Raw genomic sequence first — 18,066 nt, 5'->3', positions numbered from 1 at the left:
AGGCTAGTCAGTCAATCCTAGCAGACCTCTTCTGAAACTGACTATCAAATACCTTTTTCATACAAAGTACGCATACGCTTGTCAACCAATGCGTAGCTGCTGGCAGTTCCCAAACGTTCTGTCCACGGCAGTTTTTCCATTTTAGTTACCTTTATTTATTTATTTTAAATAAATAACTCTGAGATGAGTAGGAATACTTAACATTCAGGCTGGGGAGACAGCTCAGTCTGTGAAATGTTTGCCATGTATTCATGAGGACCTGCTTTAAATCATTGGAACCACTGTGAGGAAGCCAGGCATGGTAGCGAGTGCCTGTAATTTCCATGCAGAGTGTGTGTGTGTGTGTGTGTGTGTGTGTGTGTGTGTGTGTGGTGGAGGGAGAGTGGCAGATGGGTCCTTGGCTCTTGCCCGTCAGCCAGCCTAGCTTACTTGGAGAGCTCCTGGCCGAGAGGCCTGGTCTCAAAAGAACAAGAAGGGTGGATCTTGGGGAACAAGACCAGGATTTGACCTCTGGAGTCAAGTCACATGCATACACATATGCACACACATTTGTACCACATCGTCATGTATTCACAGGCATGCAGGATCAGTGTGTGAGCCCAAGCATTTGTGCATGCAGTGTGTGAGCACGAGTGTTCGTGTGGGCACACACATACATTTAAAAATTCTACTTACTGTCTTTATTAAGTATTTTTATTTAAACTACTTAATTATATTCTGCCAACTTAATGAACATTGGGATAACATATAAATTAGAAGATAACAGTATTTTTATTTCATTCTTAGATTCCTAGAATTGCTTTCTAATGGGATGTATGCTTCTTTTGGGCCCTGCAGGATCGTTTAGAGTTACCTTCGGATTTATGTTGATTGTCACGTGATAGTAGCTTTTTGTCATGGCACCTATAGAATAACTTGCCTTTCAAAGATGTGATAAAGTATCCTGTTGAAACTAGGACTTATCCCTTGAGCCAGTTGCTATGGTTTCCAAATGGTGATGGGCATCCTATCTTTCTATTAGAAATGAATATCCCACAGAGTCACTGTGGTAACCAGGGTGACTTGTGTAGAGTTGAGAACCTTGAAAGCAATTGCCAATAATTAAAACATCCCCAAGAGAACTGTCTGGGATATACATAAAGTGATAAGTTGTAGTGTGATGGAAACACGTTTAGTTTGGTGGTTAACCACATTTGATTAGCAGAGACACCATGACAGAGAAACAGAGAGACATAGGGAGAGCATTATAACCCTTTTCTATGGATGATGAAACTGTAGCCTAGTGTTGAATGACTAGGAAGGGGCATGGGGTGTTGCTGGAGGAAGCAAGGAGTGAACTGATCTGTCTAGTACCAACCACGTAAGGCAGGCCCTCGAGCTATGCTACACTATCTCACACAAGGTTGTCTCCTGTGATAGTCATTCTCCTCCTATGAGCACAAACCGCTCCTCACCATTTAAGAATCAATTCCAATGCTTCCACAGACTCCTTCCGTGTTTAATTTATTTATTAACTAATCAATTTATTTTTTATGTGGTATATGTGTATGTGAGCATGTGGAGGCCAGAAGTAATGCTGAATGTCTTTGGTAATGGTCCTTTATCATCTTGGCCTTTTAGACAGTTTCCCACTGAACCTGGAGCTTTCCTGATTAGATGAGCGAGCTGGCCAGTGATGTCCAGGGCTTTTCTTATCTCCATCCCCTTCATCTTTGGGGTTAAAGGAGCATCCCACCATGCCCAGCTTGTATAACCTTCCAGGGATCTGAACTCAGCTACCCATGCTTGAGATGCAAGCACTTTCCTGAGTGAGACATCTCCATCTCCCCAAACTCCTATACTTTGGTGTCTCTCCATCGTGAACCCTAAAGTGCAAGACAAAATAAACCCCTTCCTCCCCAAGCTGCCTTTGTTCAGTGCTTACACAGAAACAGAAAGCAAACTACAGTAAGTCTGTTTTTTTTTTTTTTAACCAACATTCCAACATTCCTCCCTGTGTTATCAGAAAGCAGCAAAGTGCCTGCCGGGGAGTACTAGGTGAAAGACACAGAGCTCTCATTTCCCTCCGAATTTCTAGGTGTTCCTATGTTCTGTTTGGATGAAATACAAAGGACTGTATTCTCCTTTTATTTATAAGACTTTAATAATTAAATGCAACCATTTATGACAAACACTGACAACAGGACAAATTGCCATCGCGTGTTTGATATTTTCCAACTGCTCGAAAATAAGTGAGCAAACATTTTGTCCTGCTAGATACCAGGTTTTGTGTCTCCCTACATAGGGCTGTCATCAGTGATCCAGAACAAGGCTTAAACATGGAGGAACAAGAGAGTTCTCCTGTCCCTCCAGACCCAGAGGGGGTGCCAATTCGAGTTAGGAGACGAACTCTGCATGAAACAAAGTAAGGAAAAAGCTTCATGACATACTGTTAAAATGCACTTCTGTATGTTACTGAATGCATTTACATGTTTCTAAAACCATACAAAGTGAAGTAAAAGTTTTGGGATTTCAGATTTCAGTGCTGTCTCCTTAAATTTTTTATTCTACCTTCTTTGCATTCCATTTTTTTTTACATTTATAATCTAGAAGGGAAGTCACAATTTTCAGGAATATATATATATATGTGTGAGTAATATAGTAATTTAGACAGCTCTGCCTGAGGATAGTACCCTGGCTAAATCAGATTTATGTAATATATGAAGAATTAATTTACAGAGGAAAGGACCATCATTCCAGACATGCTGTGCCTTGTAACTAGTCCAATTCATTCTAGAGCCATAGGAGGGGAACCATACCTTTGACACATGGGCCTAGGGGTTATATTAGAACATAACCATAGCTGTTGATGAGAACTTTCCTAGTCCTTTGGCATAGCCCACTGAAATTAATGTCTTTACTGACAATTCCCATTCAGCCTCATATTTAGTAGGAAATCTATCATACATGGCAGGTCTTCTGTCTTCCAAGACTGCTGAAAATGTTTGTCTTACCTTACCCCCTCTCATTCTTAGTTCACTGCATTCTTAGTTCATTTATACATTTGAATATTTGAGTGAAAATGTGCTAGGTTCCTGTTGTCACTAACACATTCCTACAAACATCATTTTAAAACAATGCATTGCTACAAACAGTATTTTAAAACAATACCAGTTTATCCATATATTTGTAGTTATACAAAGTCTAAAATCAAGAAGCTGACACAGTCTTGTCTTTCACAGCGTCTTTGGCTCATGGCCCCATCATCCATCTTCAAAGCCAGTAATAACTTGTCAGAACTTTATGATGCCACATCACTTTGACACTCCTTTGTAGATAAAACTTTAACACACAGACACACAATACACACACACACACACACACACACACACACACACACACACACACACACAAAATTGTATTGAACCTGCCTGAATAAATAACCCTGATAATCTCCCTATGGTAAGATCTTCAACTTAGTCACATTCCAAGTTTCTTTTTTTTTTTTTTTTTTTTTTTTTTTTTTTTTTTATAATTTTTTTAATTCCCCCCTAATCCTCAATCCTTTCCCCCCCCCCCCCCCCCCCCCCCCCCCCCCCCCCCCCCCCCCCCCCCCCCCCCCCCCCCCCCCCCCCCTTTACCCTCTCTACCCTCTCCCATGCACTCTAAACACCCTCCCCTCCCAACCCCCCACCACAATACAATATGTAGGGGAATGCCATCCAGTTGGGGTCATGTAGATCTGACAGGTCCTGTGAAGTAGGGACTAGGGCTTCTCTCCTATCTCTAGAATAAGGCAGTTATCCCTCCATGGGGGATATGTTTGCAAAGTCCTTTTGTGCACCAGGGATACATCCTGGCTCCACTGTCTGAGGTCTCTTAGACTGCTCAGACCTTCTGGCTGAGACCCATATTCAGGGGAGTCCGAGTCAGACCCCTGTTGGCTTCCCAGCTATCAGTCTAGTGGCCCTTAGCTCCTCCTTGTTCAGGTAAGCTGTCTCTATGTACTTCTACCGCATGGTCTTGTCCTCTCCATCTGCTTCTGGGTTCTAGTTTGACTCAGTGTTTATGTATGGGTGTTTGCTCCTGTTTTCAACAGGCATTAGTTGAGGACTCCATGGAGAAGTTAGTTGTTGATCTCACTCTCTGGGAAGGGCATTTATGATAGCCTTTCCACGGAAGCTGAGATTGTTAGTTGGGAGCAGTCTTGTAGTTCCTTTGACCTTTCTTTGTGTTCAACTTTATCTTCAAACCAATATTGGCTCCCTCTTTTATGTTCTCTCTCTCTGTCTCTGTCTCTCTCTCTCTTTCCTATTTTCCATTCCTAACCAGGCTCAATCCTCCTAGTCGCACATGCCTTCCTCTCCTCCCTCTCATTTTCTCCTACTTCTCTCTCCATTAGCTGTCCTCCCCCACTATACCTGAGGTCTGGTGGACTTGTCCCTTCCCAGTTCTGTGAGGGACTTTATATGAATCTCTTAGAATACAACTTGTATCCTAGTTCCTCTGGTGATGTGAATTATAGGCTGGTGATCATTTGATCTAGGTCTAAAATCCATATATGAGTGAGTACATACTGTGTTCCTCTTTTTGTGACTGGGTTACCTCATTCAGGATGGTTTCTTCAAGTGCCATCCACTTGCCTGCGAATTTCAAGATACCATTATTTTTTTCTGCAGAGTAGTATTCCATTGTGTAGATGTGCCACATCTTCATTAACCATTCTTCAATTGAAGGGCATCTAGGTTGCTTCCAGGTTCTTGCTATTACAAATAGTGCTGCTATGAACATAGTTGAACAGATGTCTTTGTTGCATTGATGTGAATCCTTTGGGTATATGCCTAAGAGGGGGATTGCCGGGTCCTGTGGTAAACTAATTCCCATTTTCCTGAGGAACCGCCATACTGATCTCCAAAATGGCTGTATGAGTTTGCACTCCCACCAGCAGTGGAGGAGTGTTCCACTTTCTCCACATCCTCTCCAACATAAGTCATCACTGGTGTTTCTAATTTTAGCCATTCTGGCAGGGGTAAGATGGTATCTCAAAGTTGTTTTGATTTGCATTTCCCTGATAGCTAAGGATGTGGAGCATTTTCTTAAGTGTCTTTCAGCCTTTTTGATTTCCTCCATTGAGAATTCTTTCTTCAGTTCTGTACCCCATTTTTTAATAGGGTTATTTGGTGTTTTGTTGACTAGTTTCTTGAGTTCTTTGTATATTTTGGAGATCAGCCCTTTGTCGGATATAGGATTAGTGAAAATCTTTTCCCAGTCAGTGGGCTGCCGTTTGGTCTTGTCAACTGTGTCCTTTGCCTTACAGAAGCTTCTAAGTTTGAAGAGGTCCCATTTATTAATTGTTTCTTTCAGTGTCTGTGCCCCTGGAGTTATGTTCAAGAAGCGGTCTCCTATACCAATTTGTTCAAGGGTACCTCCTACTTTCTCTTCTAAGAGGTTCAATGTGGCTGGATTGATGTTGAGGTCTTTGATCCATTTGGACTTGAGTTTTGTGCATGGCGACAGACATGGGTCTATCTGCAGTCTTCTACACACCCTCATCCAATTGTGCCAGCACCATTTGTTGAAGATGCTGTCTTTGCCCCATTGTATCATTTTAGCTGTTTTGTCGAAAATCAGGTGTTCATAGGTGCATGGATTAATATCAGGATTTTCAATTCGATTCCATTGGTCTACCTGTCTATTTTTATGCCAATACCAGGCTGTTTTCAGAACTATAGCTCTGTAGTAGAGCTTAAAGTCAGGAATGGTGATGCCTCCTGATGTTCTTTTATTGTATAGGGTTGTTTTGGCTATCCTGGGTCTTTTGTTTTTCCATATAAAGTTAATTATTATCCTTTCAAGGTCGGTGAAGAATTGTGGTGGGATTTTAATGGGGATTGCATTGAATCTGTAGATTGCTTTTGGTAAGATTGCCATTTTTACTATGTTTATCCTACCTATCCAAGAGCATGGGAGGTCTTTCCATTTTCTGGTATCTTCTTTAATTTCTTTCTTTAGAGTCACAAAGTTCTTATTATATAGATCTTTTACTTGTTTGGTAAGCGTTACACCAAGATACTTTATGTTGCTTGTGGCTATTGTAAAGGGTGATGTTTCTCTGATTTCTTTCTCTGCCTCTTTGTCGTCTGAAAAAAATAGGGCTACTGATTTTTTTGAGTTTATCTTGTATCCTGCTAGTTTGCTGAAGGTGTTTATCAGCTGTAGGAGTTCCCTGGTAGAGTTTATTGGGTCGCTTATGTAAACTATCATATCATCTGCGAATAGAGACAGTTTGACTTCTTCCTTTCCAATTTGGATGCCCTTGATCTCCTTTTGTTGTCTTATAGCATTAGCTAGAACTTCTAGTACGATATTGAAGAGATATGGAGAGAGAGGACAGCCTTGTCTTGTTCCTGATTTTAGAGGAATTGGCTTAAGTTTCTCTCCATTCAGTTTGATGTTGGCAGTTGGTTTGCTGTATATTGCTCTTATTATGTTTAGGTATGTTCCTGTTATCCCTGACCTCTCTAATACCTTTATCATGAAAGGGTGTTGAATTTTATCGAAGGCTTTTTCTGCATCTAGGGAGATAATCATATGGTTTTTCTTTTTCAGTTTGTTTATATGGTGGATCACATTGATAGATTTTCGTATGTTAAACCATCCCTGCAATCCAGGTATGAAGCCTACTTGATCATGGTGGATGATTTCTCTGATGTATTTTTGAATTCGGTTTGCCATTATTTTATTGAGTATTTTTGCATCGATGTTCATCAGGGATATTGGTCTGTAGTTTTCTTTCTTAGTTGTGTCTTTGTGAGGTTTGGGTACCAAAGTTATTGTGGCCTCATAAAAAGAGATTGGCAATAAACCTTCTGTTTCTATCTTGTGGAACAGTTTGAGGAGTAGTGGTATTAGTTCTTCCTTGAATGTCTGGTAGAATTCTGCACTGAATCCATCTGGCCCTGGACTTTTTTTCGTTGGAAGGCTTTCGATGACTGCTTCTATTTCATTTCGGGTTATAGGTCTATTTAAGTTGTTTGTCTGTTCTTGATTTAATTTTGGTAAGTGATAGTTATCCAGAAACTTGTCCATTTCCTTTGAATTTTCAATTTTTGTGGAATACAGATTTTCAAGTATGACCTGAAAATTGTCTGGATTTCCTCTGTGTCTGTTGTTATGTTCCCCATTTCATTTCTGATTTTGTTAATTTGCATGTTCTGTCTCTGCTTTTTCGTTAATTTGGATAAAGGTTTATCAATCTTGTTGATTTTCTCAAAAAACCAACTCTTTGTTGCATTGATTTTTTGTATTGTTTTCCTGGTTTCTATTTTGTTGATTTCAGCCCTCAAGTTGATTATTTCCCTGGCGTCTGCTCCCCGGGGGCTTCCCCCCCCTCCCTCTGTGCTTTCCTTTGCTCTCGCCTTTCCTTTTTTTTTCCTCTCTCCCCTTTTTTTCTCTTGTCTCGCCCTTGGTCTCACGTCCCTCCGCCCGCCCCTCCCCGCCCCGCCCCCCATGTGCCCGCGTGGTGCGTCCCCATTCCCGGTGGATTTTAGATAGTCTTTCATCGGGCTTCTTTTTTTTTTTTTTTTTTTTTTTTTTTTTTTTTTTTTTTTTTTTTTGCATATAGAGTATTTTTTATTTAATTTTATATAACAAAGTCCAATTAAATGAAAACAAACATTTATACACAATATTTGGGAATTTGGGCGTCGTTCTTTCCAAACTACTTCCTGCTGGTAAGGGGCGCTGTCTTGGGGGATTCGAAGAAGATTCAGATATCCTAGCTGTAGTCTGTAGGGCTGTTTTGTCCAGCTGTTTGGAATGTAGGATCAGCTTGTACTCTGTTTCAGGCGGTCTGGTGTGATCAAACCACATTAGTCTGGAAGGAATCCACATCTTTTCATTTTCTGTGGAAACAAAAATAGAAATACTTTTCCCCAGTAACTTGTTCTTCAACTTAAATTTTGGAGTCAAAGCGTTATTTTTTTTTTTTTTTTTTTTTTTTTTTATTATTATTTTACATGTCGATCCCAGTTCCCTCTCCCTCCCTCCCTCCCTCCCTCCCCCCAAGCCCTCCCTCCCTCCTTCCCTCCCTTTTGCCCTCTCTACCCTCTCCCATGCACTCTAAACACCCTCCCCTCCCAACCCCCCACCACAATACAATATGTAGGGGAATGCCATCCAGTTGGGGTCATGTAGATCTGACAGGTCCTGTGAAGTAGGGACTAGGGCTTCTCTCCTATCTCTAGAATAAGGCAGTTATCCCTCCATGGGGGATATGTTTGCAAAGTCCTTTTGTGCACCAGGGATACATCCTGGCTCCACTGTCTGAGGTCTCTTAGACTGCTCAGACCTTCTGGCTGAGACCCATATTCAGGGGAGTCCGAGTCAGACCTCTGTTGGCTTCCCAGCTATCAGTCTAGTGGCCCTTAGCTCCTCCTTGTTCAGGTAAGCTGTCTCTATGTACTTCTACCGCATGGTCTTGTCCTCTCCATCTGCTTCTGGGTTCTAGTTTGACTCAGTGTTTATGTATGGGTGTTTGCTCCTGTTTTCAACAGGCATTAGTTGAGGACTCCATGGAGAAGTTAGTTGTTGATCTCACTCTCCGGGAAGGGCATTTATGATAGCCTTTCCACGGAAGCTGAGATTGTTAGTTGGGAGCAGTCTTGTAGTTCCCTCGACCTTTCTTTGTGTTCAACTTTATCTTCAAACCAATATTGGCTCCCTCTTTTATGTTCTCTCTCTCTGTCTCTGTCTCTCTCTCTCTTTCCTATTTTCCATTCCTAACCAGGCTCAATCCTCCTAGTCACACATGCCTTCCTCTCCTCCCTCTCATTTTCTCCTACTTCTCTCTCCATTAGCTGTCCTCCCCCACTATACCTGAGGTCTGGGGGACTTGTCCCTTCCCAGTTCTGTGAGGGACTTTATATGAATCTCTTAGAATACAACTTGTATCCTAGTTCCTCTGGTGATGTGAATTATAGGCTGGTGATCATTTGATCTAGGTCTAAAATCCATATATGAGTGAGTACATACTGTGTTCCTCTTTTTGTGACTGGGTTACCTCATTCAGGATGGTTTCTTCAAGTGCCATCCACTTGCCTGCGAATTTCAAGATACCATTATTTTTTTCTGCAGAGTAGTATTCCATTGTGTAGATGTGCCACATCTTCATTAACCATTCTTCAATTGAAGGGCATCTAGGTTGCTTCCAGGTTCTTGCTATTACAAATAGTGCTGCTATGAACATAGTTGAACAGATGTCTTTGTTGCATTGATGTGAATCCTTTGGGTATATGCCTAAGAGGGGGATTGCCGGGTCCTGTGGTAAACTAATTCCCATTTTCCTGAGGAACCGCCATACTGATCTCCAAAGTGGCTGTATGAGTTTGCACTCCCACCAGCAGTGGAGGAGTGTTCCACTTTCTCCACATCCTCTCCAACATAAGTCATCACTGGTGTTTCTAATTTTAGCCATTCTGGCAGGGGTAAGATGGTATCTCAAAGTTGTTTTGATTTGCATTTCCCTGATAGCTAAGGATGTGGAGCATTTTCTTAAGTGTCTTTCAGCCTTTTTGATTTCCTCCATTGAGAATTCTTTCTTCAGTTCTGTACCCCATTTTTTAATAGGGTTATTTGGTGTTTTGTTGACTAGTTTCTTGAGTTCTTTGTATATTTTGGAGATCAGCCCTTTGTCGGATATAGGATTAGTGAAAATCTTTTCCCAGTCAGTGGGCTGCCGTTTGGTCTTGTCAACTGTGTCCTTTGCCTTACAGAAGCTTCTAAGTTTGAAGAGGTCCCATTTATTAATTGTTTCTTTCAGTGTCTGTGCCCCTGGAGTTATGTTCAAGAAGCGGTCTCCTATACCAATTTGTTCAAGGGTACCTCCTACTTTCTCTTCTAAGAGGTTCAATGTGGCTGGATTGATGTTGAGGTCTTTGATCCATTTGGACTTGAGTTTTGTGCATGGCGACAGACATGGGTCTATCTGCAGTCTTCTACACACCCTCATCCAATTGTGCCAGCACCATTTGTTGAAGATGCTGTCTTTGCCCCATTGTATCATTTTAGCTGTTTTGTCGAAAATCAGGTGTTCATAGGTGCATGGATTAATATCAGGATTTTCAATTCGATTCCATTGGTCTACCTGTCTATTTTTATGCCAATACCAGGCTGTTTTCAGAACTATAGCTCTGTAGTAGAGCTTAAAGTCAGGAATGGTGATGCCTCCTGATGTTCTTTTATTGTATAGGGTTGTTTTGGCTATCCTGGGTCTTTTGTTTTTCCATATAAAGTTAATTATTATCCTTTCAAGGTCGGTGAAGAATTGTGGTGGGATTTTAATGGGGATTGCATTGAATCTGTAGATTGCTTTTGGTAAGATTGCCATTTTTACTATGTTTATCCTACCTATCCAAGAGCATGGGAGGTCTTTCCATTTTCTGGTATCTTCTTTAATTTCTTTCTTTAGAGTCACAAAGTTCTTATTATATAGATCTTTTACTTGTTTGGTAAGCGTTACACCAAGATACTTTATGTTGCTTGTGGCTATTGTAAAGGGTGATGTTTCTCTGATTTCTTTCTCTGCCTCTTTGTCGTCTGAAAAAAATAGGGCTACTGATTTTTTTGAGTTTATCTTGTATCCTGCTAGTTTGCTGAAGGTGTTTATCAGCTGTAGGAGTTCCCTGGTAGAGTTTATTGGGTCGCTTATGTAAACTATCATATCATCTGCAAATAGAGACAGTTTGACTTCTTCCTTTCCAATTTGGATGCCCTTGATCTCCTTTTGTTGTCTTATAGCATTAGCTAGAACTTCTAGTACGATATTGAAGAGATATGGAGAGAGAGGACAGCCTTGTCTTGTTCCTGATTTTAGAGGAATTGGCTTAAGTTTCTCTCCATTCAGTTTGATGTTGGCAGTTGGTTTGCTGTATATTGCTCTTATTATGTTTAGGTATGTTCCTGTTATCCCTGACCTCTCTAATACCTTTATCATGAAAGGGTGTTGAATTTTATCGAAGGCTTTTTCTGCATCTAGGGAGATAATCATATGGTTTTTCTTTTTCAGTTTGTTTATATGGTGGATCACGTTGATAGATTTTCGTATGTTAAACCATCCCTGCAATCCAGGTATGAAGCCTACTTGATCATGGTGGATGATTTCTCTGATGTATTTTTGAATTCGGTTTGCCATTATTTTATTGAGTATTTTTGCATCGATGTTCATCAGGGATATTGGTCTGTAGTTTTCTTTCTTAGTTGTGTCTTTGTGAGGTTTGGGTACCAAAGTTATTGTGGCCTCATAAAAAGAGATTGGCAATAAACCTTCTGTTTCTATCTTGTGGAACAGTTTGAGGAGTAGTGGTATTAGTTCTTCCTTGAATGTCTGGTAGAATTCTGCACTGAATCCATCTGGCCCTGGACTTTTTTTCGTTGGAAGGCTTTCGATGACTGCTTCTATTTCATTTCGGGTTATAGGTCTATTTAAGTTGTTTGTCTGTTCTTGATTTAATTTTGGTAAGTGATAGTTATCCAGAAACTTGTCCATTTCCTTTGAATTTTCAATTTTTGTGGAATACAGATTTTCAAAGTATGACCTGAAAATTGTCTGGATTTCCTCTGTGTCTGTTGTTATGTTCCCCATTTCATTTCTGATTTTGTTAATTTGCATGTTCTGTCTCTGCTTTTTCGTTAATTTGGATAAAGGTTTATCAATCTTGTTGATTTTCTCAAAAAACCAACTCTTTGTTGCATTGATTTTTTGTATTGTTTTCCTGGTTTCTATTTTGTTGATTTCAGCCCTCAAGTTGATTATTTCCTGGCGTCTGCTCCTGCGGGGTGAATTCGCTTCTCTCTGTTCTAAGGTTTTCAGTTGCGCTGTTAATTCATTTATGTGTCTATCCTCTGTTTTCTTCATATGGGCACTTAGTGCAATGAACTTCCCTCGTAGCACTGCTTTCAAGGTGTCCCATAAGTTCGGGTATGTTGTATCCTCATTCTCGTTGAATATTAGAAAGTCTTTAATTTCTTTCTTTATTTCTTCTTTGACCCAGGAGTGGTGCAATTGCACATTGTTCAGTTTCCATGAGTTTGCAGGTTTTCTGCTATTTGTATTGTTGTTGAATTCCAATTTTAAAGCATGGTGGTCCGATAAGATACAGGGGACTATTTCTATTCTCTTGTATCTGTTGAGGTTTGTTATGTCTCCTAGTATGTGGTCGATTTTAGAGAAGGTTCCATGTGGAGCAGAGAAGAAGGTATATTCTTTTGTCTTTGGATGGAATGTTCTATAGATGTCTGTTAGCCCCAGTTGAGACATAACTTCTGTTAATTCTTTTGTTTCTTTGTTGAGTTTCTGATTTGTGGTCCTGTCTAGTGTTGAGAGTGGTGTATTGAAGTCTCCCACTATAAGTGTGTGAGGTTTTATATGAGCTTTGAGTTTTAGTAGTGTTTCTTTTACGAATGTGGGTGGCTTTGTATTAGGGGCATAGATGTTCAGAATTGAGACTTTGTGTTGATGGATTTCTCCTGAGATGAATATGAAATGACCATCTTCATCTCTTTTGACTAGTTTTGGTTTGAAGTCTAGCTTGTTAGATATTAGGATAGCTACGCCTGCTTGCTTCTTATTTCCATTTGATTGGAAAATCTTTTCCCAACCCTTTACCCTGAGGTAATGTCTATCTTTGGAGCTAAGATGTGTTTCTTGTATGCAGCAGAAGGATGGATTCTGTCTTCGTATCCATTCTGTTAATCTGTGTCTTTTTATAGGTGAGTTAAGACCATTAATGTTGAGGGTGAGTAAGGACCATTGATTGTTGATGGTTGTTTGATTTAGGTTTGTTGTTGGCAGTGGTATTGTGAATATATTTGTTCTGCTTCACCCTAGGTTTCTGGTGTAGTTGGATTATCTGTTGCCTACATTTTTGTGGGCGTAGTTACCTTCCTTGGGTTGGAATTTTCCTTCCAATACTTTCTGTAGGGCTGGATTTGTAGATACATATTGGGAAAATCTGGTTTTGTCATTGAATATCTTGTTCTCTCCATCTATATTGACTGAGAGTTTTGCTGGATATAGTAGCCTAGGCTGGCATCCGTGTTCTCTTAATACTTTTAGAACATCTATCCAGGACCTTCTGGCCTTGAGGGTTTCCATGGAGAAGTCAGGTGTAATTTTGATAGGTCTGCCTTTATATGTTACCTGTCCTTTTTCCTTCGCTGCTCTTAATATTTTTTCTTTATTCTGTATGCTAGGTGTTTTGATTATTATATGTCGAGGGGTCTTTTTTCTTTGGTCCAGCCTATTTGGGGTTCGGTATGCTTCTTGTACTTTCATGGGCATGTCCTTCTTCAGATTTGGAAAGTTTTCCTCGATGATTTTGTTGAATATGTTTTCAGCACCTTTGAGCTGGGCTTCCTCACCTTCCTCTATGCCTATTATTCTTAGGTTTGGCCTTTTCATGGTGTCCCACATTTCCTGGATATTGTGTGTTAAGGATTTGTTGGATTTATGGTTTTCTTTGGTCGATGAATCTATTTCTTCTAGTTTATCTTCTGCGCCTGAGATTCTCTCTTCCATCTCTTGAATTCTATTGGTTATGCTTGTGTCCGTGGTTTCCGATTTTTTGCCCAGCTTTTCAATTTCCAGCTTTCCTTCCATTTGTGTTGCCTTTATTTTCTCAATTTCGGTTTTCAAATCTTGAACCGTTTCCTTCACCTGGTTAATTGTTTTTTCTTGGCTTTCTGTACTTTCCTTAAGGAATTTGTTCATTTCTTCCACTTTTTTGTTTGTTTTTTCCTCTATTTCTTTAAGGGATTTTCTCATATCTTCTTTGAGGGCCTCTATCATTTTTATGATGGTGATTTTTAAGTCATACCCTTCTGCTTCCTCTGCTTTGTTGTTGTGTTCCATTCTAGTTGGTGTAGATTCCCTAGATTCTGGTGGTGTCATGTTTGTCTTTCTGTTGTTAGGTGTTCTCTTGTATTGCCTTCTTCCCATAGTTTCTTCCTGTAGGTGTTGGTGGTGTCTCTTCCCTCTCTCTATGGTCCTTCCCAGATGGGCTTATGTGGATCAAAGATTCAATGTCTGTATCTCTGTGTGGTCCAAGCTCTCTAGGAGGCTTCTCTCTGGCCAATAGCCGGGAGAAGAGGACGAGGGCTGGACTGGAACTTGAGAAGGTTTTGCAGGGTAGTGGGATCTCACTGGAAACTGGCGCTCTCCAGCTGAGACCTCGTTCTTTGGCAGGGCCCGGATTTGGGGGTCAAGGATCTTGCCTGCAGGAACTCCAAGTGGACCCGCAGAGATAGGCGGATCTCTGGGAGGGGCCTGGGACTCCAGCAGAGGACTGGAGGCGGGGTCAGGGACCAAGCCGGTGGAAATTACAGGTGGTCCCACGTGGATAGTCAGGTCTCCTTTGTTCGGAGTTGCTCCGAGAGGTCTCCGAGTAGGGTGGACTGTTGGCTCCACCCTCTGTCCCAGTGCTCAACCAGAGCGGCAGGACCGTAGGTGGGGTAGGGCACAGGGTGGGGGGGTAGGCTGGAGGTTGGGATGGGTGGGGGTGTATCAGAGCTCCAAGGGTGCTCTCAAAGGGGACCGGAGACAGGAGCAGCAGGATCAGGGGCCAATCCAGGGAGTTCAGGCGGGGGAGGGGGGTAAAGAGGTTGAAGGGGACAGGCAGCCCCGATTGGGCCCAGACTCACCTCTGGCCAATAGCCGGCAGAAGAGGACGAGGGCTGGGCTGGAACTTCGAAAGTCTTTAATTTCTTTCTTTATTTCTTCTTTGACCCAGGAGTGGTGCAATTGCACATTGTTAAGTTTCCATGAGTTTGCAGGTTTTCTGCTATTTGTATTGTTGTTGAATTCCAATTTTAAAGCATGGTGGTCCGATAAGATACAGGGGACTATTTCTATTCTCTTGTATCTGTTGAGGTTTGTTATGTCTCCTAGTATGTGGTCGATTTTAGAGAAGGTTCCATGTGGAGCAGAGAAGAAGGTATATTCTTTTGTCTTTGGATGGAATGTTCTATAGATGTCTGTTAGCCCCAGTTGAGACATAACTTCTGTTAATTCTTTTGTTTCTTTGTTGAGTTTCTGATTTGTGGGGGCGGTCTTTTGTGTTGTGGGGGGTGGTGTTGGGGGGTCCCCCAATAGGTGTGTGGGGTTTTTTTTGGGTTTTGGTTTTTTGTAGTGTTTCTTTTACGAATGTGGGTGGCTTTGTATTAGGGGCATAGATGTTCAGAATTGAGACTTTGTGTTGATGGATTTCTCCTGAGATGAATATGAAATGACCATCTTCATCTCTTTTGACTAGTTTTGGTTTGAAGTCTAGTTTGTTAGATATTAGGATAGCTACGCCTGCTTGCTTCTTATTTCCATTTGATTGGAAAATCTTTTCCCAACCCTTTACCCTGAGGTAATGTCTATCTTTGGAGCTAAGATGTGTTTCTTGTATGCAGCAGAAGGATGGATTCTGTCTTCGTATCCATTCTGTTAATCTGTGTCTTTTTATAGGTGAGTTAAGACCATTAATGTTGAGGGTGAGTAAGGACCATTGATTGTTGATGGTTGTTTGATTTAGGTTTGTTGTTGGCAGTGGTATTGTGAATATATTTGTTCTGCTTCACCCTAGGTTTCTGGTGTAGTTGGATTATCTGTTGCCTACATTTTTGTGGGCGTAGTTACCTTCCTTGGGTTGGAATTTTCCTTCCAATACTTTCTGTAGGGCTGGATTTGTACATACATATTGGGAAAATCTGGTTTTGTCATTGAATATCTTGTTCTCTCCATCTATATTGACTGAGAGTTTTGCTGGATATAGTAGCCTAGGCTGGCATCCGTGTTCTCTTAATACTTTTAGAACATCTATCCAGGACCTTCTGGCCTTGAGGGTTTCCATGGAGAAGTCAGGTGTAATTTTGATAGGTCTGCCTTTATATGTTACCTGTCCTTTTTCCTTCGCTGCTCTTAATATTTTTTCTTTATTCTGTATGCTAGGTGTTTTGATTATTATATGTCGAGGGGTCTTTTTTCTTTGGTCCAGCCTATTTGGGGTTCGGTATGCTTCTTGTACTTTCATGGGCATGTCCTTCTTCAGATTTGGAAAGTTTTCCTCGATGATTTTGTTGAATATGTTTTCAGCACCTTTGAGCTGGGCTTCCTCACCTTCCTCTATGCCTATTATTCTTAGGTTTGGCCTTTTCATGGTGTCCCACATTTCCTGGATATTGTGTGTTAAGGATTTGTTGGATTTATGGTTTTCTTTGGTCGATGAATCTATTTCTTCTAGTTTATCTTCTGCGCCTGAGATTCTCTCTTCCATCTCTTGAATTCTATTGGTTATGCTTGTGTCCGTGGTTTCCGATTTTTTGCCCAGCTTTTCAATTTCCAGCTTTCCTTCCATTTGTGATGCCTTTATTTTCTCAATTTCGGTTTTCAAATCTTGAACCGTTTCCTTCACCTGGTTAATTGTTTTTTCTTGGCTTTCTGTACTTTCCTTAAGGAATTTGTTCATTTCTTCCACTTTTTTGTTTGTTTTTTCCTCTATTTCTTTAAGGGATTTTCTCATATCTTCTTTGAGGGCCTCTATCATTTTTATGATGGTGATTTTTAAGTCATACCCTTCTGCTTCCTCTGCTTTGTTGTTGTGTTCCATTCTAGTTGGTGTAGATTCCCTAGATTCTGGTGGTGTCATGTTTGTCTTTCTGTTGTTAGGTGTTCTCTTGTATTGCCTTCTTCCCATAGCTTCTTCCTGTAGGTGTTGGTGGTGTCTCTTCCCTCTCTCTATGGTCCTTCCCAGATGGGCTTATGTGGATCAAAGATTCAATGTCTGTATCTCTGTGTGGTCCAAGCTCTCTAGGAGGCTTCTCTCTGGCCAATAGCCGGGAGAAGAGGACGAGGGCTGGACTGGAACTTGAGAAGTTTTTGCAGGGTAGTGGGATCTCACTGGAAACTGGCGCTCTCCAGCTGAGACCTCGTTCTTTGGCAGGGCCCGGATTTGGGGGTCAAGGATCTTGCCTGCAGGAACTCCAAGTGGACCTGCAGAGATAGGCGGATCTCTGGGAGGGGCCTGGGACTCCAGCAGAGGACTGGAGGCGGGGTCAGGGACCAAGCCAGTGGAAATTACAGGTGGTCCCACGTGGATAGTCAGGTCTCCTTTGTTCGGAGTTGCTCCGAGAGGTCTCCGAAGTAGGGTGGACTGTTGGCTCCACCCTCTGTCCCAGTGCTCAACCAGAGCAGCAGGACCGTAGGTGGGGTAGGGCACAGGGTAGGGGGGGTAGGCTGGAGGTTGGGATGGGTGGGGGTGTATCAGAGCTCCAAGGGTGCTCTCAAAGGGGACCGGAGACAGGAGCAGCAGGATCAGGGGCCAATCCAGGGAGTTCAGGCGGGGGAGGGGGGAAAGAGGTTGAAGGGGACAGGCAGCCCCGATTGGGCCCAGACTCACCTCTGGCCAATAGCCGGCAGAAGAGGACGAGGGCTGGGCTGGAACTTGAGAAGGTTTTGCAGGGTAGTGGGATCTCACTGGAAACTGGCCCCAAGTTTCTTTCATTATGTATGGCTAACACTTCCACATGTTTTAAACATTAGACTATGGTATCTTGAGGGGGAGGGGACACCATCATTTATCTAGTGTATATCTAATATACATACTTTATATTTAATATTACCTATGGTATATTTAAGTGGTTTCCTTTTTAAAGTAAACTGAAATGAGACATAGTTTCAAACAATGTACACATTTTAAATTATAATATAGGGATCATGACAAATAGATCATTATTCATGTATAAAACTCTCACATGGAGAAACTAAACATGAACAGTATCCCATACGCACCCCGGTGCTGTCTCCTTATTCTCATCCCCTTCACTGACATGTCAGGCAGCTTCTACGTCCTAACCCCAAAGATTAAAATAGTTGGTCAGGAACTTTACAAAAGACAAATCACAAAATTTGGTCTCTGTGGTTTGCTTAAAATTTTTTACTTTATTATGTGGATGTATATATCTGTGTGTGAGTATGTGTACTTGAGTACCAGCATGGGGGGGTGCAGAGAGATTGGATCCCCTTGGAGCTGGCGTTCCATCCAGTTA

At 41.5% G+C, this 18,066-nt stretch overlaps 1 protein-coding gene across 2 annotated transcripts in view; it reads left to right on the top strand.

Annotated features, from left to right (window-relative positions):
* Positions 1 to 18,066, top strand: part of Caps2 (calcyphosine 2) — a 46,256-nt gene that overhangs the window by 9,109 nt on the left and 19,081 nt on the right. Inside the window, exon 8 of one of the 2 annotated variants that reach the window (XM_051176254.1) lies at positions 2,285 to 2,404. The exons of the other annotated variant lie outside the window; for it this stretch is intronic. Coding sequence (XP_051032211.1) covers positions 2,285 to 2,404 — 120 coding nt within the window. The remainder of the gene's footprint in view (positions 1 to 2,284; positions 2,405 to 18,066) is intronic. 2 annotated transcript variants of the gene reach the window in all.

The sequence above is a fragment of the Phodopus roborovskii genome, unplaced genomic scaffold (genome assembly GCF_943737965.1).
Source record: "Phodopus roborovskii unplaced genomic scaffold, PHOROB, whole genome shotgun sequence".
NCBI classification, from domain to species: Eukaryota; Metazoa; Chordata; class Mammalia; order Rodentia; family Cricetidae; genus Phodopus; species Phodopus roborovskii.
The sequence above is the reverse complement of the archived record's forward strand: the minus strand, read 5'-3'. Positions and strand labels throughout refer to the sequence as shown.